The sequence below is a fragment of the Brassica oleracea genome, chromosome C1 (genome assembly GCF_000695525.1).
Source record: "Brassica oleracea var. oleracea cultivar TO1000 chromosome C1, BOL, whole genome shotgun sequence".
Lineage (NCBI taxonomy): Eukaryota > Viridiplantae > Streptophyta > Magnoliopsida > Brassicales > Brassicaceae > Brassica > Brassica oleracea.
The window spans coordinates 40,542,959-40,567,290 of NC_027748.1; the positions used below are offsets into that span (position 1 = coordinate 40,542,959).

General features: G+C 37.4%; 8 protein-coding genes and 1 pseudogene across 9 annotated transcripts in view; 3 read left to right on the forward strand and 6 right to left on the reverse strand.

Moving 5' to 3' along the window:
- Nucleotides 1-528: 528 nt before the first annotated feature.
- On the reverse strand, nt 529-1,241 carry LOC106295368 (cytochrome b-c1 complex subunit 8-like). Its single transcript, XM_013731256.1, has 2 exons — nt 995-1,241; nt 529-719 (listed from the first exon to the last, which is right to left on the reverse strand). Exons 1-2 carry the CDS (start codon nt 1,162-1,164, stop codon nt 671-673), a joined length of 219 nt encoding a protein of 72 aa, XP_013586710.1. The 5' UTR covers nt 1,165-1,241; the 3' UTR covers nt 529-670.
- Nucleotides 1,242-2,030: 789 nt separating this feature from the next.
- On the forward strand, nt 2,031-4,759 carry LOC106341880 (protein transport protein SEC31). The gene is made up of 5 exons (XM_013781006.1): nt 2,031-2,517; nt 3,007-3,119; nt 3,196-3,564; nt 3,647-4,448; nt 4,534-4,759. Exons 1-5 carry the CDS (start codon nt 2,253-2,255, stop codon nt 4,602-4,604), a joined length of 1,620 nt encoding a protein of 539 aa, XP_013636460.1. The 5' UTR covers nt 2,031-2,252; the 3' UTR covers nt 4,605-4,759.
- Nucleotides 4,760-4,874: 115 nt separating this feature from the next.
- Nucleotides 4,875-6,976, reverse strand: LOC106340878 (bZIP transcription factor 28). The gene is made up of 2 exons (XM_013780026.1): nt 5,501-6,976; nt 4,875-5,420 (listed from the first exon to the last, which is right to left on the reverse strand). Exons 1-2 carry the CDS (start codon nt 6,918-6,920, stop codon nt 4,966-4,968), a joined length of 1,875 nt encoding a protein of 624 aa, XP_013635480.1. The 5' UTR covers nt 6,921-6,976; the 3' UTR covers nt 4,875-4,965.
- A 2,167-nt stretch (nt 6,977-9,143) lies between these two features.
- On the reverse strand, nt 9,144-10,218 carry LOC106303007 (transmembrane emp24 domain-containing protein p24delta6-like). Its single transcript, XM_013739388.1, has 4 exons — nt 10,003-10,218; nt 9,574-9,798; nt 9,403-9,479; nt 9,144-9,288 (listed from the first exon to the last, which is right to left on the reverse strand). Exons 1-4 carry the CDS (start codon nt 10,213-10,215, stop codon nt 9,144-9,146), a joined length of 660 nt encoding a protein of 219 aa, XP_013594842.1. The 5' UTR covers nt 10,216-10,218.
- A 1,238-nt stretch (nt 10,219-11,456) lies between these two features.
- On the reverse strand, nt 11,457-11,927 carry LOC106340269. Its single transcript, XM_013779150.1, has one exon. It carries the CDS (start codon nt 11,925-11,927, stop codon nt 11,457-11,459), a length of 471 nt encoding a protein of 156 aa, XP_013634604.1.
- A 129-nt stretch (nt 11,928-12,056) lies between these two features.
- On the reverse strand, nt 12,057-14,076 carry LOC106340280 (annotated as a pseudogene).
- Nucleotides 14,077-15,936: 1,860 nt separating this feature from the next.
- LOC106301236 (cysteine synthase 3-like) lies at nt 15,937-17,203 on the forward strand. Its single transcript, XM_013737593.1, has 4 exons — nt 15,937-16,134; nt 16,440-16,499; nt 16,586-16,666; nt 17,051-17,203. The coding sequence occupies exons 1-4, from the start codon at nt 16,075-16,077 to the stop codon at nt 17,129-17,131; spliced, it is 282 nt and encodes a 93-aa protein (XP_013593047.1). The 5' UTR covers nt 15,937-16,074; the 3' UTR covers nt 17,132-17,203.
- Nucleotides 17,204-20,375: 3,172 nt separating this feature from the next.
- Nucleotides 20,376-22,239, forward strand: LOC106319880 (R3H domain-containing protein 1-like). Of its 2 annotated transcripts, none has more exons than XM_013758329.1 (4): nt 20,376-20,679; nt 20,994-21,624; nt 21,716-21,925; nt 22,011-22,239. In XM_013758329.1, exons 1-4 carry the CDS (start codon nt 20,592-20,594, stop codon nt 22,033-22,035), a joined length of 954 nt encoding a protein of 317 aa, XP_013613783.1. In that variant the 5' UTR covers nt 20,376-20,591; the 3' UTR covers nt 22,036-22,239. The 2 variants fall into 2 exon arrangements, with proteins under 2 accessions (XP_013613783.1, XP_013613750.1); XM_013758296.1 differs by having other exon boundaries at nt 20,378-20,679; nt 21,707-21,925.
- A 1,120-nt stretch (nt 22,240-23,359) lies between these two features.
- Nucleotides 23,360-24,332, reverse strand: part of LOC106324512 (transcription factor PCL1-like) — a 1,629-nt gene continuing 656 nt past the window's right edge. The window contains exon 2 of the mRNA XM_013762474.1: nt 23,360-24,322. Coding sequence (XP_013617928.1) covers nt 23,639-24,322 — 684 coding nt within the window. The 3' untranslated portion in view covers nt 23,360-23,638. The remainder of the gene's footprint in view (nt 24,323-24,332) is intronic.

Sequence of the window (24,332 nt, forward strand, 5' to 3'; positions counted from 1 at the left end):
CGACCTTGATCCAGAAACCTGAAGGCCTCTGTATCTTCTACTATATCCGGTGGAACCAATCGCGTAAGCTTTTGTACACGTATACGTGCATAAAGCTTCTCAGTTTGGTTAACACAGAAAACTCTTGTATCTCTTCTCGAATCACTGAAGAAGCGGAAGAGCTGGAATGTGGAGTCAAGTGTTGAGATAAGAGCAATGCACATAACGTTCAATAAACTCAACAGTTGTACTGTGGTATTCTCCACAATGATATTGGCATAGTAACACCATAACAAAATAAACTCCACACTTGTGCTGTGGTATTCTACACGTTGTTTTCTTCTTCTACTTTGGTGTGTGGAGTTTATTTTGTTATGGTGTTAATATGCCAACATCAATGTGGAGAATACCACAGTACAAGTGTAGAAGACATGAAAATGAAGTCTCGATGCGAAGTAAACATTGTCTCTTATATGTTTGACTAGCATATTCACTAGTTGGATTTTTAACTTTAAAGGGAGCATAGCTAGCGTTTTTTCTTAAGGAACATTAGAGATTACGATTTAATTCAATTCAATTCAAGAAAGATGCACAGCAACAGTGATAGTCATAAAATCTAGACATTTATTTTGGCAATAAAGAGTTTCAGAAAATCACTGACGCGGAAGATTTGGCTTCCACACTTGATGGTTCAGAACCTGTGCTCGAGTTTCTCATGTTCCTGGAAGTGCTGAGCATACCTACATTCATTCATGTATTTGAAGATTAAGCATATACTTTTCTATCTCAGCTCTGTACTAAACTTAATTATATTCTCAGTTTTTTTTTTTTTAACGAATATTCAGTTTCAAAATCTAATAAATACTCTTCATCAGCTACCTACATACAAGCACCAATAACACAAAAACGTAAAACTAGTAGTACAACAACCAGATTCGAAGAACAATCAATCAATCAATCACCAGAATCATTGATAACGATTCGAGAAGAGAGAGAGAGAGAGAGAGAGAGTTACCAGTAGGTTCCGAGGACAGGAGTGACGAGGAGAGTGGCGCTGATCCAATTCTCCGAGACCTTGTGGTGGATCTTCTCCGGGAGATCCTTCCAGAGTCCCGTCATTATCTTCTGCTGAAACGGCGATAGCGCGTAGACCACCGCCTTCAACTTCACCGGCTGTTTCCCCATCCTCTTCTCTTCCCCCCCAACGAGACGACGACGAATCTCCCACAAAAACACCTGAATTGACCTAAAAAAAAAAATAAAACAAATCTCAACGAACCGTACGTTTTCAATTCGATTTTGGTACGGTTGCAGTTACGATTTAAACCGGATGACCTGGGTCAACATTTTTATCTTTGATTCGGTTTGTGTAAACCGAATTGGATAACCACAAACCTGGTGAGTTAGTCTGTTTTAAGTTAACAACAGCAGCAACTTGGGCTCAAACAATATGGCCCAAAATTGAGAGATTCTTGATATTATTGGACGCTTGTTTATATTTGCTATTTATGTTAGTTTCTAATTTTGGATGTACTCGAGTTTTAATAAACTTTTAGATTAGTTAAGATGAACTATAAAAGTTATTATGATTTTATTATAAAATATATATGCCATAAACTATAAGATTTGAATCTCTTTTTATTTCTAAATAAGAATTTATCAAAACACTTTGAAATAACTAAAAACTACTAAAAAAAAGATTACTCATTGGTGAATTTGAATGGATCATTCTTGTAGAAATAGATAATTTCTTTATCAACAATAGTCACTGCCAAGAATGTAACTTGAATCTTATAGAATATTATCCATTGGGTGAGGGTAGTTGAAACTATTCAACACACTAATCTGTCGGTGGTCTCACCCACACGACCAAACCCTTTAAACATTTCTTTCTCACTTTCCCCCAATAGTATGTTTATCACAACTAATACTACAAATCCAAATTAATTAAATTTAAGAAACTATAGGAGAACTAATAATAAACGCAAATAAAAACCCTCAGGTACTCTGATAAATAAATAAATAAATAATCGGAAAATCGACAAAATTCACTTCACTTCTTCTCGGCTGTGTGAGGAGGAATTAGAGAAGAAACAACCTATCCGATTCGATTCGATTCCACAACCTTCAAATTCGATATTTGGTTAGCTCTCGTTCTCAATCTGGTGAATTAGGGTTCCTGTTGAAGCTGAACGATGATGGGTGTACCCACCGAATTGGAAGGTGAGCTTCTTTCTCTCTTTTGCTGAAACCTTAAGCTGGTGCTTTCGCCCATGGGTAAACCCGAGGATGACGGCAACAGCCTCCGCGCCGGAGGAGAAGCTCTCGGCGATTCCGCGGAGAGGAGGAGGAATGCTCCTCCTCGTCGTCGTCTTCGTTGTTGTTGTGGGTGTTTCGAATGGATCTCGGGGCTTGTTGGGTGTAAATGCCTCTTCGTGCTGCTTCTCTCCGTCTCCTTGTTTCTCTCCGCTTTGTTTTTGTTGCTTCCTTTTGGCGCCGTGGATCGTGGGGGTTCGAGTCTCGATCCCAGATTTAAAGGTTATTCCTTCTTTTTTTGTAGCTTTGTATTGATAAAGTTTCCTGTTTTGGCATTGAATCTACTCTTTGATTGAGTCTTATGTTTACTCTCTGTGTAACGAAATTGGTAGTTTTTAATTAGAAAGCTATTTTGGGAACGAGGTTTGACTGGGAATGAATCTTTGCTATTGTTAACTAGTGTCAGAGAAGAGTCAAAGCTGTTTATCATCTGCATAGCTTAGAGTCACATGTTTGTGTGCATTGTAAGTAGAAGCTTATAGTTATTGACATAGTAATGATGTGTGTTCTTTGATTCGGTCTTGATTTTCACTCTAGATACATGTTGATTCTACATTACTGATGAACATAAGACATCTTGTTACAGCTAGGACATATGAGATCATAACCAATGCTGATTATTAAGTTTTCAGGTCATATATATGGTTATTGGTTTACTTATTGTTGATTCTTTCTCACACTTGCAAGAATATACTTTCACTATTGATGCAGGTCATGCTGTAGTAGCGAGTTTTAGCCTCAATAGACCAAAATCTTTTCTTAATGAACATCTCGCGCAGCTTCAGGAGGACATCTTCCAAGAGATGAGCTACATTTCCATCAACGTATGTTTCATCTTTTTATCCTAGTTATGATCTCAGTTTCTCTTCTGATACATCTTGGTTCAAATGACTTCAACAGGTAACTATCCTAGCCCTCGAGTCACACGAACTGAACACAACAAAGGTTGTGTTTGGAATCGACCACGATACAGCATACCGAGAGATATTTCCTCTCTCCTTGAGTACTATCAAGGGGATGTTTGAATCGGTGCTCATAAACCAATCCACTCTTCAGCTTACCAAACCCTTGTTTGGGGACACTTTCCTTTTCGAAGTTCTAAAGTTTCCAGGAGGAATCACTGTGATTCCACCTCAAAGTGCTTTCCCGCTGCAGAAGTTCAAGCTTTCTTTCAACTTTACGCTAAACTACTCCATTCATCGGATCCAGATAAACTTCAATACCCTTGCTATTCAACTCAAGAATGGCCTGAATCTCGCACCATACGAGGTTTGTCACAATATGCATATGCTTTAGTAAGTGTTAATGTGTTGAGTTAGATTGTTCTTACAAGGATTATGTTTGAATGCAGAATCTGTATGTAACCTTATCAAACGCAGAGGGTTCCACCGTGTATCCCCCTACGACTGTTCACTCATCTGTTTTGCTGAGAGTCGGGACTTCAAATCCAAGCCCAAGACTGAAGCAGCTGACTGATACCATCACGGGCTCACGCTCGAAGAACCTTGGCCTGAACAATACCATATTTGGTAAGGTCAAGCAAGTTCGTCTGTCATCTTTGCCAAACAACAGTGATAGCAGCACCAACTCTCCATCACCTTCACCTTCCCCTCATTCCAACCACCACCATCACCACCATCACCATCATCATCACCACAACCATCATCACCACCATCACCACCACCACCACCATCATCATCATCAGCTTAGCCCAAGTATAGCTCCTGCTATTTCACCTGTGGCCTCTCCTGTCCCTCAGAAAAGTCCTAGAATTAGAAGAGCTCCATCTGCACCTCCGCCCTGCAACTCAGGGAATAGAAGAGGACAAAGAGTACATTTCAAGGATAAACATTTGCATTTCTCATCTACACCTACTCCCACGCCTTCTCCTTCCCCTCCATCACATCGTCCTCCTCGCTATTCTGCTCAGCCACCACATGCATCACATCATTCTCCTCGCTATTCTGCTCGACCACCACATCATCAGCTGCACTCACCGGCCCCTATTCCTGCAGCCAAGCCTCATATAGTTCCAGTCTCTGCCCCTCTACCTCATGTGGTGTTTGCCAATGCAGCTCCACCACCGAAAACCAAACCAAGTGAACCGCAGCACGCAAACGAAGTTTCTCATCCTCAACCGCAGACATCTTCATGTAAGTTTCTTACTTAAACAATCATCCAATTTTGCAAAGAGATATCAAATCATAAAAGCCCTTTTCTTTCTGTCTTTGGCTGCAGCTAATTTGAACTTACCAGCTACGCCATGGATTGTTCTACTCATGCTGATAGCGGCTTGGCTTCGTGAATAATGACAGTAACATGTCTAGTACATCGTATCAGAACCTCCTCCTCCTCTCCCTCAACCGGATACTCAAAACTTAAGTGTATAAAAAATGAATTCATATGGAGACTAGAGTTGTTGTTATAGAATGTTGCTGCACAAAAGTGTGCAGCCTTCTACTTAGAGCTTTTTGTATATTATGCTTCTGAAAGAAAAAGCAAGAATTTTCACTTTGTTCTTTTCTTTAAAATTAAAGACCAAACTTTAAAAACCCTGAGTTTTACAACACATGGAAAAAAGTCACAAAGGTGTTTTTTGTATATATAACAAGTCAATGGTCCGTCTACTTTTGGGTCAAGATGAGTAAAAAAAAACGAGCTATGTCGGATTCAGGTAGCCACAAGATGGAGACCTGACCGGGGAAGAACGCATGAGTAGGTAACGTACTTGACACTGTCTAGAAGCACCACCACGAAGATCCGGGAAAGTGATTTCGGGTTTGAGGGCATGACTCTATCGGTTTCAGAGTCAACGACCTCCCTTGGATCAAGCAACACTGAAACAACCATTGATGATGATGTGGGTTTGGTATTAGCTTTCCCATGAAAGCTCTTGTTTTGGGCGTCTTTGCTCGCCTGGGCTTCCGTGATGTTAAGCTCAGATGCCAAACGTGAAACCGGAAGCCCCTCGAGAATCCTCCTGTTCTTCATTCTCTTGTCTCGGGTGGTGGTGACATTCTGGAGATGCTCCCTTGTAATGTTGGAGACTGATGATGGGACTATAGCACCTGGAGATATATCGAACTGGAAGACCTCGGTGCACATGCTGTAATCCATTAGTGTCCCTACAATAGATGCAGTCAATTGTTAGCTCTAAGATCATTCCATTTAGTAGGACAAACTACAAGAAGAGCACCAGAATTACCTGCGCCACCTTCATGAAACCACTGGTGAAGTCTTTTCCCATCAGGCGAACCAGAAGAGAGAGCCTTGGAAGAATGTGGAAGCATTGCCCCATTTCCTCTCACATCAGGGACAGCTAATGCAGAAGACAGAGCACCAGGAACCGTCAAATCAGGTTCTTCGCTTTTTATCGTCTCAGACACATTCTTCTTAGCTTTCTCGCTAGCCAAAACAGAGTGAATGATCAAGTTCCCATCGATCTTCACAAGCCCATCGTTCCTTGGAACGTAGAGAGAAGCAAAGAGAGGCTCACTGGAATTGCTCACTCTTCCTTCTACTCCCCCACAACTATCTCTACTAGAATGGACACTTCCTCTTCTAACATCAGACCCATCACCAACCATAAGAACCTTCCCTCTATGCTCATCATAATACCTACGACCCTCATACTTAGCCAAACCACTATCTCCTCCATTGTCAACATTCATAAACGGAACCAACGTACCAAACAAGAACATAAAGAACAGAATCCCAATAAAACTGATACTAGCAACCTTCTTGAGCTTGCTTCTCCCCTCTCCCTTCTTCGGTCTACTACAACTCGGGAGAGGCAATTTAGGAACCAATGGAATCTGTGATCCATAAGGATACGGCGGAGGATACGGCATCCACTGATAAGGTAAAGGCGGTGCAGCCATGTAAGGATTCATAGGAGCAGGAGCACCAGAAGCAGCCATCATCTGCTGCCTTAACGCTGCATTCTCAGCCATAACGTAAGATATTTTCCCGTTCAATTCAGCAATGGTGGAGTTCATGCTCTTCACTTTCCCTTGAAGCTCCTCAACGTATTGCTTCTTCCTTAATCTCGAAAGCTGAGCGCTCTCACGGTTCCTTATCAGCCTCACCTTCTTCTTCTCATCGTCCTCTCCCACAGGAGTTGCTGATTTCTCATCAGACTTTTGATACTTGAAGCTCCTGTAATCTCCTCCAGAGTCTCCCTTCTTCCTCTTGCTCTTGCTCACAGAAGACTTCTCAGGGGAGGATGACGTGTCGCAACCGCCTGACGCCAAAGTCTTCGAGCCTTGCGACGAGACCTGAGAATGAACAGAGTCAGATCGATCTTCTAAACCTCTATCGACGTTCTTCGTCTCCGGTGAATCCATATTCGCATGGTTCGCGTTCGATTCTGTGATTGCCACCGGGGCCTCCGCGTCGAGGTCGAAATCGAAGAAATCGACGGAATCGTCAAACGAGAAATCCAAATCCGCGAAGTCTCCGTTCTCGTCGTCGAGGAAGAAGCTTAGATCGGAAATCGGATCGGAAGCAGAGAGGAAGAGAGGATCTAGCGGCGGGACTGAGATCATATCGGGATCTGCTAGCATATTAGGGTTCAGATCAGGTATCTCCGGTGGGTTAGCGATAGAGAATGTGGACTCCGTCATCACCGTTGGTTGGTTGAATTTTTTTTTTTTTTCTGGCTTCTTTCTTTCTCTTCTGGACTATTCCACACGTTTTATTTTGGGAAGAAGAAGATGACGTTGACCAGTTTACTTAACAAACGGGGTAAAGAATGTTACCTACACGCGGTTGGATGCGCGTGTAACTGAAGACGGAGTTCACGAGTTTGGTTTTACACGTGTAGAATATTTTTTTGGTTGGATTTCTTTATCTGAGCATGGAAACAATTTCATATATTTAATTTTCCGAATATAAATGATTTATAAAGTTTATTATATTTTGGTTCCAGATCTTAAAAAAATGAAAACCATTATTTTATTAAAAATCATTTTATTAATTAATTATTGCATTGTTGGCTTGTAGCTTAAGGGTGTTAAAACGGGCTATCCGGATCCGTTTATGCCTTTCCCATCTAAAGCTTGTTACCACATGCCCGCTAGACTGCGAACCCGTTAAAGCCCGTTTAACTGCAAACCGTTTAACATAAAGCTGTCCGTTTAGGCCCGTGAGCCCGTTTAAATACAGATTTGTTATTTTTTTTTGCCATGTAATCTAAAGAAATTGTTTTATGTAATGACATTGTCTTTGTTTTAATTATTTCTTTTAAGTAATGTTATTGATTCTTTTTTTTAAGTAATGTTATTGATTCTTTTATTTTAATCTAAATGCAATTTTAGTGTTAATGTTTTTGTGTATCTAATACATATTTAAAATCTGCAAGTACATCAAAACTGAAACTTAGAAAGTGAAAGACAACAAATCATATGCATAGAGAAGTTTGATATATAAATATTGTTACACTATCGGTGTTGTGTTATGAATGAAATTCAAAAGGTAAAATTTAATATAACAAATATACATATAACGGAAGTTTCAAAAAAAAAAACATATAACGGAGCTAAATAAAATAGGTGGAGTATTTTACATTTTCAGAAACCAACTAATAGTCGTTCGAAACGTGAAATCGACTAGACAAGAATCTCCTAAAAACAGATCCACTCCCGCCGAAAGACTTTTTTTTTTCTTTACTTATTGTTCGTATGAAGAATTCTTCGAGATGGCATACTTCTGAACTCCTTTTGAGTGTCATACATGCACCAAAGGATTCCAGGCACAAGATTCATATGGTATCTCAACTTTCGGCAACCGATCTAACCAGGCGAGCCACGTGAATCACTTTGTCACAAGCGGAGGTGGCCAATCCAAATAATTACAAACGTCAGCAACGTGCCTAATCCAATTAGTTATGATCATTATCAAAAGCTAAAGACGATGAAATCTTAATAGCAGTAAGTAATGCTATAATACAAAGATTTGATGTTATTGATTTGCTTTTAAGCTAGCTTTAGACAATATAATGAAAACAGTCATGATGTGCGTTTTGTTTTTTTTTTTTATGTCAAAAAAAACTCACATCATGACTGTTTTCATTTGTCATCAATGCCTTAATTAATCTCTTGTTAGCTTACCGTGTCCACCAATCAAATTAATATTTTGAAAGTCTACAATGTGGTAAATATATTAGATGTACGTATACATGTGATTATGATCTTGTCCTATGTGATTTTTTTGAAATATACTCTCTCCGTTTCACAATGTAAATATTTTAGACTAAAAACACTAATATTAAAAAAATTTGTTACTTTTAAAAAAAATACATTTAATTAATTAGTTCAATCAATTATAAAAAGTTTTGATATTATTTGATTGGTTACAGTATATCCAATAAATGTAAAAGTTATCTAGATATTTGAAAACTACTTACATTTTGAAATAAAAGAATTTTGCACGCCCCGTACGTTCTGCTCGTAACAATCCAATCAATTCTCCAGGTAAAAAAACATTAGACATTCCCTCTTCTGAAACCAAAACTTTTGATGTTATTTGTAAATAGAAGAGTCACAAAATTCTCTGTGATAAAATATCTCTCATATCTCCCTCTAATAAAGATAAATTCTTTGTTTTTTTTTTCAAAAAGAATATTGGTATGTTGCCGTGAACAATGCAAGAAAGAAATATATAATATGATGTACGCTTCTTTTATCGTTTATTATATATATGAAGGTTCTGTGAGCGATAAATTATGGACGAAATTAAATATGTGTCGTCTTTATTGAATCGATCGGTATGACTATATATATATAGTAACCCCCACGAAAGTCACAAGATTTGCAATTTTTCCTCTAAAATAATATAGAACCATTAACTTAGATAAGCTTCTTTTTGAGGAAGAAGCGTTTGAGATGCCAAACTTGAAAAAGTGAAACAACAACAGAGAGCCCTAAAGACATAAAGCTAAGCTGTGAAACCCTCTTGTTAGTCTTCTCGTTTATCTCCCTCATAGATGCTTCCCTGTAATTTTTATAATTAGTAAAACAAAACAAAAATATCTTATATCAAAAAAGAAAAGATTCACTAAGACATATAGAGATAGATAAATAGATAGATGATAGATAGTTAAATAACCTGAATCTTAGAAAGAGAATGTTTGCCCTAATTTCAAATACACGTTCAGCAGATTTTCGAAGTTCAAGCTCCACACCCTACAAACAATATATATTCATCCACATGTGTCTTTGCGGCAATAATATTACACTAGTCTATATATGAACTGGAACTCATTACTTAAATACTTGCCTCGATCTTTTCTTTCTTAGCAACAGCATCCCAATCTTTGGTTCCAATACCCATCTTCCAGTCAAGACTGACGATGGCAGTGCTATTATCGACTGCGTAGTGTGTCTGATCTTTATGCATGGATAAACAAGCTAAGTATGTTCCGCTCTCGCTCGTCGTAAACGCAAACCGACCTTGCGTCACGTTTGTTCTCTTGTACACTTCTTTCCCGTAAGCTGATGTTACCTATAACAAACACATGCATGAATTAATATATAACCGAGTCTTCTTATATGCTACCAATACTAAAAGTTATATATATCATCACTATGTAACTCCAGTGTTTTGCTAAGTTAACATTTTATGGATAATAAAATTAAATAAAATACAAAGAACAATGAAGTATATATGGTTGAATATATGATTTAGGTATATATATAATATACATACCCGAATATTAACGGTAGGACCAAGTCCCACCTCGTTATTTTGATCAATGCAAAGGAAGTCGCCAACGACGACCACATTGGCTTGAATCACTTCGTAGACGCATCTGTCGCCGGCCCTTGGAATCGTTAACCATATAGCTTCCACCGCCGGTAAAAGAGAGCCACCGCCTGCGAGGCAAACCAAAGCAATGACTAATAACGGTAATATCGCCATTGTTTGAGAGAAATAGCGAGAGGGAGAGATCATGAGTTAAAAGGTTACTATTTACGTTATTCAGCAAAGAGAGTTTAAAGCTTTGTGTTCCAAGTTGTAACCACAGGTTGGTGTTTTTCTTGTATCCAATCAGAAGAAGCCTTTGTAGGATGTAATGAACATTTTGCTAACGCGCAAGCCGTTCGTGCTGATTTTACTTGAATGGAAACTGCGTTTAGTTTTGACTAGACCTCATCTCTTTAAGAAAGTGAAAATTCAACAAAAACTACATATTTCAAACCCATCAACAAAAGAATAAGTCCATTATCAATTTTTATAATTTAGTTATAAAGGCCTAAAGCGATTTTCTTTTCTACATTTCTCTACTAAAAGGCCCAAACTTTATACATTTGCCTATATTACATTTTTTCGAAAATAGCTTACCTGAAGTAATAAACAATCACCTTGAGAAAATTTCATAAACTTTTTGAAATAATTTGACAAATTTCTTCATAACGATTCACCGTGAAGAATGACATGTCATACCAACCCAACGTCTAGAAGAAGATTAACTTTTATTAGTATACAAGATTCTGATCCGTCCTTAGATATATTTTTGTTGACAAATTTAGTTTGATTATCATCTTGTCGTGCGCATAATTTTTGTTTGTTAATCAATATTATTTAATTGTTGAAAATAAAAGTCAGTTTTTTTCTAAAAGCAGATCCGGTGGCACGAAGAAATAATCAATATACAATACTAAAAAAGGGATAAGGGCATCAGACAATCTACAATGGTTACTCATTTACAACACCCATTTTTTTCCTTTTAACACTCCACCTCATCTTCTCTCTCTTCCACATCATTATTCAACATCTACATAACTTTTACCTTCTACAATAGTTTTGTTTAATAAAATTACAACACCTTACCCCACCATTTTTATTTCATATTTTTCATTTTATTTATGTTTATGTTTTTTGTGATTACATATTATTAATCACCGTTAATATCAAATTAAATATAAATAAGTAAAATTAAATAATTTTATAAAATAATTTTAGTTTAAATATTTGCTTTTAATTTTATATATTATTTTAATTTTTTTATACAAATAATAAAAAAGAGAAATAGAAATAGTCATTACTAAAACACATACATTGAACATAGATTTAAAATGCAATACAATAAGCACACAACAAGTAAGGAAACACTCATAACTTAATTAGTACAATAATCTCAACTCACAAAATTAAAAATCTCATTCACCACGGAACATTCCGAATTGGGCCCATATGTGTTTGACTAGATCTGCTTGCAATTCGTGATGTACATTTGAATCACGCAACTCGGATCTAGAACGCACATGATTTGCAAATACGGGTAGCACTTCGGTCGAGAATGGTTGTTGTGTACTCGACCCACTTGCCTCAAATTGATCATAATCAGTCCAATGTTGAGCATATGTCTCTCGTTCATCCTCAACAATCATATTATGCAATATGATACACGACCTCATGATGATAGCCAAATCGGCTATGTCCCACAGGCGAGCTGGTTCACGAATGATTTTAAATCGAGCCTGCAAAACTCCAAATGCACGTTCGATGTCCTTCCGACACGCCTCCTGACGTTGTGCAAATAACTTGTCTGGTTCACTTTGAGGTAACCTAATTGATTTAACAAAAGTAGGATAAGAAGGATAGATACCATCAGCTAGATAGTAAGCCATATTATATGGACGTTGGTTCACAAAGAAATTCACTTTTGGAGTATTTCCTTGTTCAACATCATCGAACACCGGTGAACGGTCTAGAACGTTTATATCGTTCAACGTGCCCGGACATCCAAAAAAAGCATGTCAGATCCATAGATCATGAGATGCAACTGCTTCAAGAATAACAGTTGTGGTTCCCTTATCTCCCCGAGTAAATTGACCTTCCCACGCTGTAGGACAATTTTTCCATTCCCAGTGCATGCAATCAATACTCCCAATCATCCCCGGAAACTCTCGCATCTCACTAACACGTAAAATTCTCTGGAGGTCATCTTGAGTTGGGGCTCTGAGATACTCGTGCTCATACAGCCGTATGATTCCTTTACAAAATCTTCGCAAGCACTCTAAAGCAGTAGTACCTCCAATTTTGATGTATTCATCCACCGCGTCAGCTGCCACACCATAAGCTAACATTCGCATGGCCGTAGTACATTTTGCTAATGGAGATATACCTTCTTTCTTGGTTGCGTCAGATCGTTGGGTAAAGTAGTTGTTGCTGCTTGATAGGTCTCCAACGATCCGAAGGAAAATATGTTTTCGCATCCGGAATCGCCGACGAAACATTGCATCGTCATATGTAGGTTGATTGGCAAAGTAGTCGTCAATTAGTCTTTGATTTGCTGCTGCATGATCTCTTTTGAAGTATTTTCTCTTGCTACGAGCTGCATAGTCTTCCTCTATCTTGTTTCGACGCTCCCTAAACCGGTTGATGATATACCCCTCTTCAATTTCAGACTGCCTCTTGTAAGCTTCGACATCAAAAAGATTCTGATGGATCCATTGAGATTTTTTTAGCAAGGTGAGATTTATGGTATTGGTACATTAATGGAAGAATGAGTTACAATTTATAAAAAAAATGGAACCAATGAATTGAGTGGTTGTAGCCTTAAATCGAATTGAGTGGTTCAAACCAAAAGTCACGGATAAGATAAGATTCTCTTTTTAAAAGCCAAAAATCACGGATAACATTATTAAAGCATAATAAGACAATACAAATTATTAAAGTAGAAAATGACAAACACACATAATTAAAGCATAACGTGACAATACAAATTATTAAAGTAGAAAGTGACAAACACCCATTATTAAATCATGAAGTAACAAAATACAGATAACCATTTGACAATAATTAATTTCCAAATAGATTCTGGCTCAATTTCTGCAACAGCTCTTTGCTCTTATCATCGAGATTCTCCTTTTCAGTTAGCTTGATAAACATCTTCATCTTTTTAGCCTGAGTTTTTTCCTTAATCAATTGGTTTGCTTCATTTTGCATCATAACTATTTTGTCCAACCGATCCAACTCTTGTGCCTTGAATTCTTTAAATTCATTCCACTCTTCGTTGACCACTTCCAAGGATGCGCCTTTACCTTTCTTTTTTGCCTTTTTCTTAGCAGCATCTCTTCCCATTGGACGAGCACTAGATCCTACAGAGTTTGAGTCACTAGCATCACTCTCACGGGACCTTTTAGATCCACTGCTTCCAGAGCCAGTATTTCCTCCTACCTGACTACCATAACGTGGTTGATCACGTATAGCGAGCCATTCTTTTATGTATTTGAAACTTCCTTTACCAGCACTTGAATATAATTCATGCGCTTTCGCCAATACATCATCTTCCGACCACCCGCTTTGGTGCATACGTTTAGCGTTATCATAAGCGCCAACCCATTTCTTCACGCTTTTGTTAACATAGTTATAGTGATTTCTGCATGTTTATCCATCACGCGGAGGATTAAATGAGCAATGTTCATTACAGTATTCAACAATTTTACCCCAGTATGACTCACCTTTTTGGTTTTTGCCAATAATGTTGTTTGTTCCAAATTTAATCCACCCACTCAGTAGAACCAAATTTTGCTCAGTGGTCCATTTCGGACTTCTCCGACGAGCAGGAGTTGAATCTTCTGCATCTGGAATGGCTTCATGAATACCGCTAATATCACCAAGAGCCATCTGTGTAGAAAACTCGGGAAAATCAGTTGCTCCAACATTCAAATCAGCTACATTACCCGTTGGAGCAGAAGAATATGGGGATGCTTGAGATGGATAAGACATCATCGATCCATAATATGGACGATAGTTTGAAACAGCTGACGGCATGAAAAAATTTGGTGGATAACCATAATTTGGCATATGCTGGGGTTGGTTGGGAGATTGATTTTGAAAATGATAGTTGTTGGGATTTGGGTAGTTAAAAGGGTAATTAGAAGAGTTTTGGGTGTTGAAAGGATTATTGTTTGGATCCATTTAGGTAAACGGATATTTAAAGCTAAAACAAAAGTTTATTGGAGACTAAACTTTTTTTTTTAAAGACGAGTTTTTTTCTGTGTCCATAATTTGGTGGATAACCATAATTTGGCATATGCTGGGGTTGGTTGGGAGATTGATTTTGAAAATGATAGTTGTTGGGATTTGGGTAGTTAAAAGGGTAATTAGAAGAGTTTTGGGTGTTGAAAGGATTATTGTTTGGATCCATTTAGGTAAACGGATATTTAAAGCTAAAACAAAAGTTTATTGGAGACTAAACTTTTTTTTTTAAAGACGAGTTTTTTTCTGTGTCCATAATTTGGTGGATAACCATAATTTGGCATATGCTGGGGTTGGTTGGGAGATTGATTTTGAAAATGATAGTTGTTGGGATTTGGGTAGTTAAAAGGGTAATTAGAAGAGTTTTGGATGTTGAAAGGATTATTGTTTGGATCCATTTAGGTAAACGGATATTTAAAGCTAAAACAAAAGTTTATTGGAGACTAAACTTTTTTTTTTGGTTTAAAGACGAGTTTTTTTCTGTGTACAAATCAAATGAAAGTAGTCTTTTTTTATAGAGGATAAAAAATTATAAATTTCGATATAAATTTTGATATATTTATTTATAATTATTATGAAATAATTGAAATTATATAATTGAGATGGAAAAAAAACATGAAAATCAAAACAACCAATCATAATGCAACACTTGTCACACTTATTATTTCCTTTCTACTTTCAAGAGTGTTAAAAAGTTTTCAACGCTAAATTTGCAGCCTCACATCACATCACTTCTTTTTTATTACAACAAACCATTGTAATAGGATTAATTTTTTAACTGTTGTAAAATGGTTTACACAAACCATCCTAAGTAGTCTCATTTATGCCAACTTTTAACAGTCACACCCATACACATATACATCGGCAACACCACATGATGTAAGTTGATACTTTATGATGAGGAATCAAATTGTTATCAATACAAAAGATCAAAAAGTGTTGATCAAAAAGTGCATATGATAGTGACTATTTATTTCTTTATTCTCGAATGATTGACAGTTGTTTATATATATATATTTATAAATATTATGAAATAATTGAAGTTATATAATTGAGATGAAAAAAAAACATGAAAATCAAAGCAACTAATCATAATGCAACACTTGTCACACTTATCCACTTCTTTCTACTTTCACGGATGTTGAAAGTTTTCAACACTAAATTTGCAATCTCACGCCACATCACTTCCTTTTTTTACTACAACAAACCATTGTTGTAGGATTAATTCTTTCAACTGTTGTAAAATGGTTTACAACAAACCATTGTAAGTAGTTTCATATAGTCTGTCCACGTCGGACAAAAAAATCATCCAATCATGTTGTAAGGTTTTGCCACGTAAGCTCTGTGTTGCCTATGTTGGGCTTGGCGCTTATTAAAATCCGTCGTGTTATACGAATGGGCCAGAAACCCCATAAAAAGTCGAAGCCTCTTACATTATACTGGCCGACTCGACCTTGCCTTCCTCATTTCTCCATACCCTAATTTCTTGTCCTTATCGTTTCATGTCTCTGTAAATCGACGCTCCGTTTAACCCTAGCAATTCAGAATCTTTACTCCTCTCCTCTTACGCTTTTTTGTTTTGTTTTGTTTTGTGTTTTTTTTTACGATTCTCCGGTCACTGTGGAGAGATGGATTATAAGGATAGGGGAACGCGTGGATCGAAGTCGGAGGTGGTGGATCAGAAACGCATAAACAAGGTTCATGATAATCGAGTGTCACATTTGTTGTCTCACACCGTCAACGGAAAGGGCAAAGCAGCGTCGAACTCCGTCACGATAGGGAAGCAATTGCATGACCACAACAGCCGCAATTCACGTTCTGCTTCCCTCTCCAAAGCCACCATTTCCGACGGTAAAATCATAATCATTCCTTCTCTAATTGCGGATTGTTCGATTCAATTCAATTCAATTCTGGAAATTTCGCTGGATTGGCATGCATTTTAAGGCATGAAAACTTCAGATTACTCTTAATTTTTTTCAGTTTGTGGGTTTTTATTTCCGCTTTTTTTTGTTTGGATTTTTCAATCCCCAAATTCATGTCCCACAAGTTTAAATATACCTGTAGCTTCCGAAGTCTCCGACATCTCAAGCGCATTCATCTACTACCTTGAATAGTATAACAATGTTTCTGAGACTTGCAATCTTTTTTTGATTCAGGGGACAGGTGAGGAAGCCATTGAAATAGTAAACCTTCTTGCTCTTAAAGAGGGATTGCTGGTACAAGTGCTTTACAACCTTCTTTTCTAAGTGTATAAAACTATGAAACATAGGTGTTTGATGTGATCAATGAGATAATTTGGCAGGTGGGAATATCCTCTGGAGCAGCAGCAGCTGCTGCGTTGAAGGTTGCAAAGCGGCCAGAAAATGGAGGCAAACTCATTGCAGTAAATCTTTTTTTTTGTCTCTGACTTACCATAAATGTTTGAGTTAGAGTATGAAAAATCAGGGATCAGAATTTTGATCGTTTAGGAATCCTTTACCCTTGGGTTGATCATGAAATTGTTTACTGTTGCTTGATACCAAAATTTTGAAGGTTTTTAACTTCCTATGCTTGGGGTTTCCTTTGTTTTATGTGTGTTTATCATCTTTATGGTTTATGGGATATGTAAATAAGCCATGGGCAATTATTTGAAAGAAGTTTCAAGCAATTATTGTTTTGTAGAATTCGACTCTACAGAGATGTGCAATTATATAGTTTTGTTTCTCTTTGAAATTTCAAGTTTCTTGAATTTGATGATCTGCAAAGACACATTTCTTTTTAATTTCAGGGAACTTCTATGGATGAGCATGCTTTCAGGTTGAGATTCTGGACACAAGCGGAGGGACACGGTTGGGAAAGCTTGAGATAATATTCCAACAAAGTTACATGTAAAAGTTGTAGCTGTTGAGGCAACCGGAAAGAGCTAAGACAGCTTTTCAGGACATTGTTATGGTAATAATGCAATTGCTGAAGTTTAGGTCTTATGCGTCGGTTTAATATTATTCTGTTACAATTCACAACAGCTACAAAGGGACGTGACATGCCATTGGTCTCTGTCGTAATAGAAGTTGTGTTGGATTTACTACCCTCAGAAACATCAAACACAATCCTTCATGTTTCTTTGTTTATGCATAGCTTCCAAAGAGGAATATTGGAAAATACTCAAGTTAAAATTTTGTTGATTTCATGACAAAGCAAGAAACGTCAAACGCAAAAAAACAAACATGGTCGAGTACTCATTCCTACGGACGCCATTTGGTAAGACTCTTATGTTGCACTCTGTTCTCTTTCTCTCTCTCTCAGACCTCTTAATTTGGATCCATTGACTCTTTGTTTACCGTCACAGGTGGTCGAGTGGGCCAAAAATGACAGTAGCATGGAAGAGAAGCAGCATCATTCAATTGGTAAGTACCAAGAAATGAGCTTCTAAAAAGGAGAACTGGAGAAGAACAGAAATAACCACACCTTCTCTGTTAAGAATTTGTGTTGACCACTGTGATTGATAATTCTCAATGCTTGAACTTTCGCTCTGTACTGGCTTAATATATTAGACTATTAATTTATGTTTTTATTTTGTGATTAAATGAAAAAGAACGTGGTACTTATACACATAAGATATTTCTAAACATTTTTTTTGTCGCTCGCAACTGTCTGAGATTTAGATTTAACGCACAAGGTAATGGTTATAAACTTCAAAAGAGTCACTCTTAATAAAAAAGAGTGTAGACTAATAGAAAAACAAAAAAAAGTACAAAAAGTGTCCCATTTTTTACCCTGCGTTTGCGTAGCAATTGGTCAACCTAAAATGTACAAAAAGAGACAATAGTATTGCTGATTGTTTACAGTCTCTCTGTGTTATGCGTCTAACACAATGTTTTTAACTTGCTGCATCAAAACATGTGCAGAAAGTAAACTTCCGCTGAACTAAACATAGCATGGACATCTACATTGTTTTACTTACAAGCTTATTTGAGCCTCTGTTCGAATTTGAAAAAAATGGGCCGCAAAGATTTGAGGCTCTGTTCGGCTTTGCTTAGATTCTTTCTTGAAACCCTCTTTAATATCTGTAAAATAAGCCAATCTCGAACAGGCACAGCAGAAGACTCTTCCGTGTAAGCTAGACGGCAAGAAGACCAGCAACTATTCATTTACGTTCTCCTAAGAATGGACTTATAGACCCTCAATCATCCCTTTTCCATTAACTACGGTCCATCAAAATACGGAACTAAGCGTTCCCAATTAGACAACAGTTAACAAGTCCATAAATAAGACAAAGTCTAATAAATATCAAAAACATGTATAATTAACATTACCACAAAAACATACAATATATTCCTCCGTATGGGTATGCACATGTATCGAAAATATCTCCCACCACAAAGAAGACCAACCATGTTAACTGCTTTTCCTACACAGAACATCCACAACAGCAACACAATACCACCTCCCCCCCAGATCATAACCATCTGTCAACCCTTTTGATATACAAATATCGAAACTAAACAACAACAATGTACAGCGCGGGGGCTATGCCCGTAGTACAAACTAATAAGTACATGCGGGCAAACAACCTATTTTGTGATTCATCTTATGTCTACATGATTCATCTTGATTAAAAATATGGAAATATTTTTAACTTACGGTCATAATATTTTGGTTATGCCAAAGCTACCGAGTTCCTTTCTTACATGGCTTAAACTGTGGTAGAAGAAAGAAAGAGTAATTATACTTAAACAAGACGAAGGAAATCACCTTCCTCATTTTAGCATGAATGAATGCCCACTATAGTAAATATTTAATGTTATATACATATTTCAGGTAAATTTAGAGGTTGGATGACCGAGATGTGAGCAAAGGTTTTATGAAAACACAAAAGACACAAGAGTGACTATAAGTGCTATTAGTTAGTACTTAATTAACATTCTTAAGAACACACTTGAGTAAGCATAAAAATAAAACGTATGTTAATGCTTTGCTCTTCTAGGTTGATGACAATAAACATAAAAACAAGAAGCATTTGTAATAGATGGATGATATAATGATCATGCAAGCCTATTTCGTAGATTATTTGAGGAGGAAACTCCAGTTATATATCATGTATTAGCATGTCACATCGAAAGACAACTATACTATAGATTTTTAACCACAATGCAATTTTTTATACTTTTTTAATAATTATTTTGATCACCGACCCATTCTGAGAAAATAGCAGTATTATACATATACGAGTATGACACTATTCAAACTAATTATATATATATATATATATATATATATAATGCAAATACATTAACTTAGATAGAGAGGAACAAAAGAAATAAAAAGATAAATGTCCTAATATCCTTAAAAGTTATAAATTTAATGGGTTTCAAGCCAAAAGAAACATTAACAAATTTTTTTTTTTCAAAGACTGTTAATTTAAAATTTATTTTACGTAAACTTAAATAAGTGTGGTAATAAATATAATCATTCAATCAAAAAATAAATATATTCAGATTAAACTAATTTTAAATCATTTTAATATGTTTGTTCATCAGGTGATATATAATTTACAATAATAAAATAACAAATTTTGAATAGTGAAAATTTCAAGATAAAGAATATATATATCTTAACTAATAATTTAGTTAATTTTTTATTAATCTATTAAACCCAATATAAAATTTCAATAAAAACAAGAAATTATTTCAAATAGTTTTAAATTTGCATTTACTTTTATAATTCTATAACCAGTTCCAATATATATCATATTGTTTATTTATAGAATAAATATAAAAATTAAACTAAATTAATATTATAAGAAAAATCCGGGCGTAGTCTGGAAAACCCTCTAGTATTCCATAATAATAGGAAGGCAAAAGATAACAATGATTCTAAATTAATAATATTGATTATATATTATATGATTCCACCAAATTAAACTTTACAAAACCCACTTCTCAAGAATGACAATAGTGTTGTTGGTTTGACAGCCGCGGAAAGCTGCTTCTGCCTCTGAGTCAACCGCAGCGTCTGTTCATTATTTGAAAAAAAAAACAAAACTATCAATAATCCGCATGAAAAACCAAAAATATAAATGAATAAAAAAACTCAAAGGCAGCAATTTTTTTTTAAAATCATTATTCCCACTTGATTGCGAGAGAGGGATAAAGGAAAACTTTTCATCTTCTTCACCTTCACCCTCATCGTTTCCCCCTCTCACTCAGCATGCTCATCATCAGAAACAATCTCCTTTTCTATCCTTGATGCGTCTTCTCTTCTAATCTCCGGCGAGAGAGAGAGAGGCCAAAAACAAAGATCCAGAAGAAGGATAGAGAGAGAAGCTATCTATGGCCGCCGCCGCTATGACAGAGAAGGAAGCTATGGTGGATCCTTTTCTAGTCGAGGCTCTCCAGAATCCTCGTCACCGTCTCACCAGTTAGTCGATTCTCTCCCAAACCCACGATTCAGTTTCACTTTCTCTGCTCTTGTATCGATCTGATTCTGCTCAATCGTTAGTTTTCTAGGGTTTGATTGAATTAGGGGAATTGGGGATTAGGGTTTATCTTTCGCGCTTCACGATTAAATCATCCACTTGTTAGCTACACAATCGTAATCATCATGAACATATTGAAAGCTTGAATCATCAAATGTCGACACTTTTTTTTTTAATTTCCACAAATGTTTTTACTTTCTATATATGGAAAGATTCTGTTTAAAGTTTGCTTCTTTTGCTTATGTGTGTTTTATAGTATTGAGGATGGAGCTCGATATTCAAAAGTTCTTTCAAAACCCTGACCAGCTCCAGTTCGAGTTCCCGCCTTTTCCAACGTCATACCTTCGCCTCGCTGCGCATCGAGTCGCTCAGCATTACGGACTAGTCACCACGGCTCTGGACAACGGTGCCGGCGCCTTAGATGGATCCGACATCAGAATCTTGGCGACGAGAACAGCCGAGAGCAGGTTTCCTCACGTCTGCTTATCCGAAATTCCGGTTAAGCAGCCGGAGAACGGTAGACCGGAGGGGTTCAAGATCGCGATCAAGGCTAGACCCACCAAGAGAGGATCTGGCTGCGGAGGTGGCGTGTCAGGTGTGCAGCAGAGTCTTCAGAGAAGCGTTGAGGAGAGGAAAGAGGAGTATGATAAAGCTAGGGCGAGGATCTTTAATAGTCCTAGCAGTTCTGACTCTGAAGACTCTTCGTCACTACTACGAGCTCCGAGTCTTGAAGGGAGTAACACTTGTGTAAACCGGAATGAACCTGAGGTTACGGCGGTTAACAATAATAGTTCCCGAGTTGCTATTATTAGAGATAGAGAGAAAGATCGGTATGATCCGGATTATGACAGGAGCTATGAGAGATATGTCGTGGATCCTGCCTACAGGTAAAAACATCTTTACATCTCTTAAACGTCCACACTCAAGAGGTGTTCGCTTTTGCAGAGTGTAAGGTCCTTGTTCTTGTAGGTACGTTAGATTTATGCCGAATCCGATGCCAATGCACATGCCGTTTCACGATGGGGGTTTTATGCAGATGCCAAGAGGTCATCAAGCTAATCTACACTACGGGCATCCTCCGGCTATGAGTCCCTTTATTAATAGCCCGGTTGGTTATACACCGTGGCCGAACTCACCAGCTATGAACTATGCGCAGTCATTGCACGGTCCAGACACACATCTTTTCAGGTTACTAATACTAGGCTTTTGTTGTTGTTTTGGCCAGTTTGATTATTACTATTTTCTGTGGCTTACGCTTCTTTTAACCCTGCAGGCATCCTTCTGCAAGCAATCCCTGACGACAGGTAGTGTTCTGAGTACAATGTCTGTATGAAAAGAAAAAAGAAACAGATTCTATAGATGTTAGCCTTTAGGAGCTCTCTGTTGTGTTGTTCCAAACAATTGGCTGCTTCTTTCTTATATAACAAGACATCTACTCTCTCTCTTTTTGTATTTCTTTCTTAATTATATATCAATATCGAACTTTAAATGACCTTCGATCATACTTGAACCAATCTATGATCATTGGAATTTGGTTCTTAAATGGTGTTTTTATATAAAATGAATTCTCATGTGTTAATTCTCACATCTAGTTATTTTTTTGTGACACATAAATATGAGGTGGTGAAGACTTGGAGGGTCATTTCCAAACTTGTAACGAGGACAACAAGTTTCACAAAGTTGCCAAACGAATAATCAATCACTCGTACTCTTTTGACATATGGTCTCATATCACACGATCCGGTTTTAGACCATCAGTGATATATTTTAGTTTTAGGCTTGGATTAGACCTGGATTTCAAGTCAACAATTATTCTGGATTAATGATTTAATTATTATTGAATTTAAGACTTATGGAAGAAGAAAAAAACAATCAAGAAATATAAAACTAATTTCTAGTCAGAAAAATTGGGAAAGAACGAAACATAAATACACTCTCTTTTATGTGAATAAATTTGATATCAACGGTAAACAATACTACTAATTATAACTGTATAATCTTTATTTAGTAGTTTAAGAGCAAAAATGCAAAGGTTGGGGCCTGACTTGGTGAGACAAGATCAGAACACGCCAGCTATGATCCCACCACCATTGCTTTAAAATCATTCCCCTCCTAAATTATTGAACCTTCATTATAGAAGCAACAAAAATATAAAACTATAGAAATATTTCTATTGGTTTTGGTCCCTTCAATGATTCCATGGACATATGCATATATGAAACTTTTATAATTGGTAGTGTAGTAAATAAGTTTGGGGTATGATTAAGGAGGAAGTGAGAGCATCAGATCCTGGATTCTGATTCTTCCTCCCATTGTCTCTTTTTGCTGATCGGTTGCTTCATGCCATTTGTACATTGTACTATTGCATCCATAACTCATTATTATTGCCTTATTGGTTAATCACACAAATAGAATTATCTTCTCCAATTAACACTATCAGTAACTAACTTACCATATTTAGATTACATCACAGGATTCTTGATTCTTGTAATCTAAAACTTATAGATGAGGCAAAGGGTATGTATAGTTTTTAACTTTTTAGTAGCTGCATTATATAGAAACAAAGAACATTGTGATGTACATTTTCTAAACAAAGATAGATCCTTTTCCCAACCTTGAATGTATCCATAAAAAATGTACAAGAACTCATCTTTACAAGAATCATAAAGTAGAAGCTACAAGAGATTCAGACACATAACTGGATCACACTGCATCAATGTTAAACTGATAAAGACTGCATAAAACTTGTGTCAACGTTCTTGAAAGACTACACTTTGAACATACAAAGGATTCAAATGAAAATGGTCAAGTCACAAAGTGTGTGATCAACAGCTAGTACTTGGCTTACATTGATCAAGTGTTTTCAAGAAAAGCTTATTACCGGAAGATTAGATTTTGATTCTAATCATCTCGAGTTGGGAACAAAGTCAAGACTGTTCTTCCTCCATTAGCGTTTGCAGATTCCAAATCCTCAACGTAGTTACCAACCGGACTATGCAACGACGGTGTAGACATTCTCTGAAGCGTCTGCTGCTGCGTTTGCCTCGCCAAGAACGACTGATCAAACTTCCCATTCGCCGGCGGCGAACCGAATTGCCCGTTCGCTGTCGGAGAGACATAATGAGCGGCCGAGATTTGACGGTGGTGAAACTGAGGCGGTTGCAGATGAGCATTAGCCGCCGCTGCTGCCGCGGCGACCGCAGCCATCTGCTGCTGCTGTTGAAGCGTCGCGATCGGGACAAAAGACGGCATGAAATGGTCCGAACTCGGAACACGGTTGGGGTGAAGAAAGTGAGCCGGCACGGGAGAGCTAGCGAAGAGCCGATCCGTCGCCGGATCCGACCCACCTCCGCCGCCGGAAGACAGCCCCTGCATCCTCTTGAGGTAAAGCCTATACTTCTGCAAGTGGCTCGCGACGTTCTCTCTGGTCAACCCGTCGACGCTCATGAGCTGCATAATCGTCTTGGGAACGGCGTTCTTGATCCCGAGGTGCGCCACCGCGTCGACGAAGCGTTTGTGCAGCTGCGGGGTCCACACGAGGCGGGGCCGTTTCAGGGTCCGCGCCGGCTCGTCTCCGGCGCCGGCGGAGACGAGC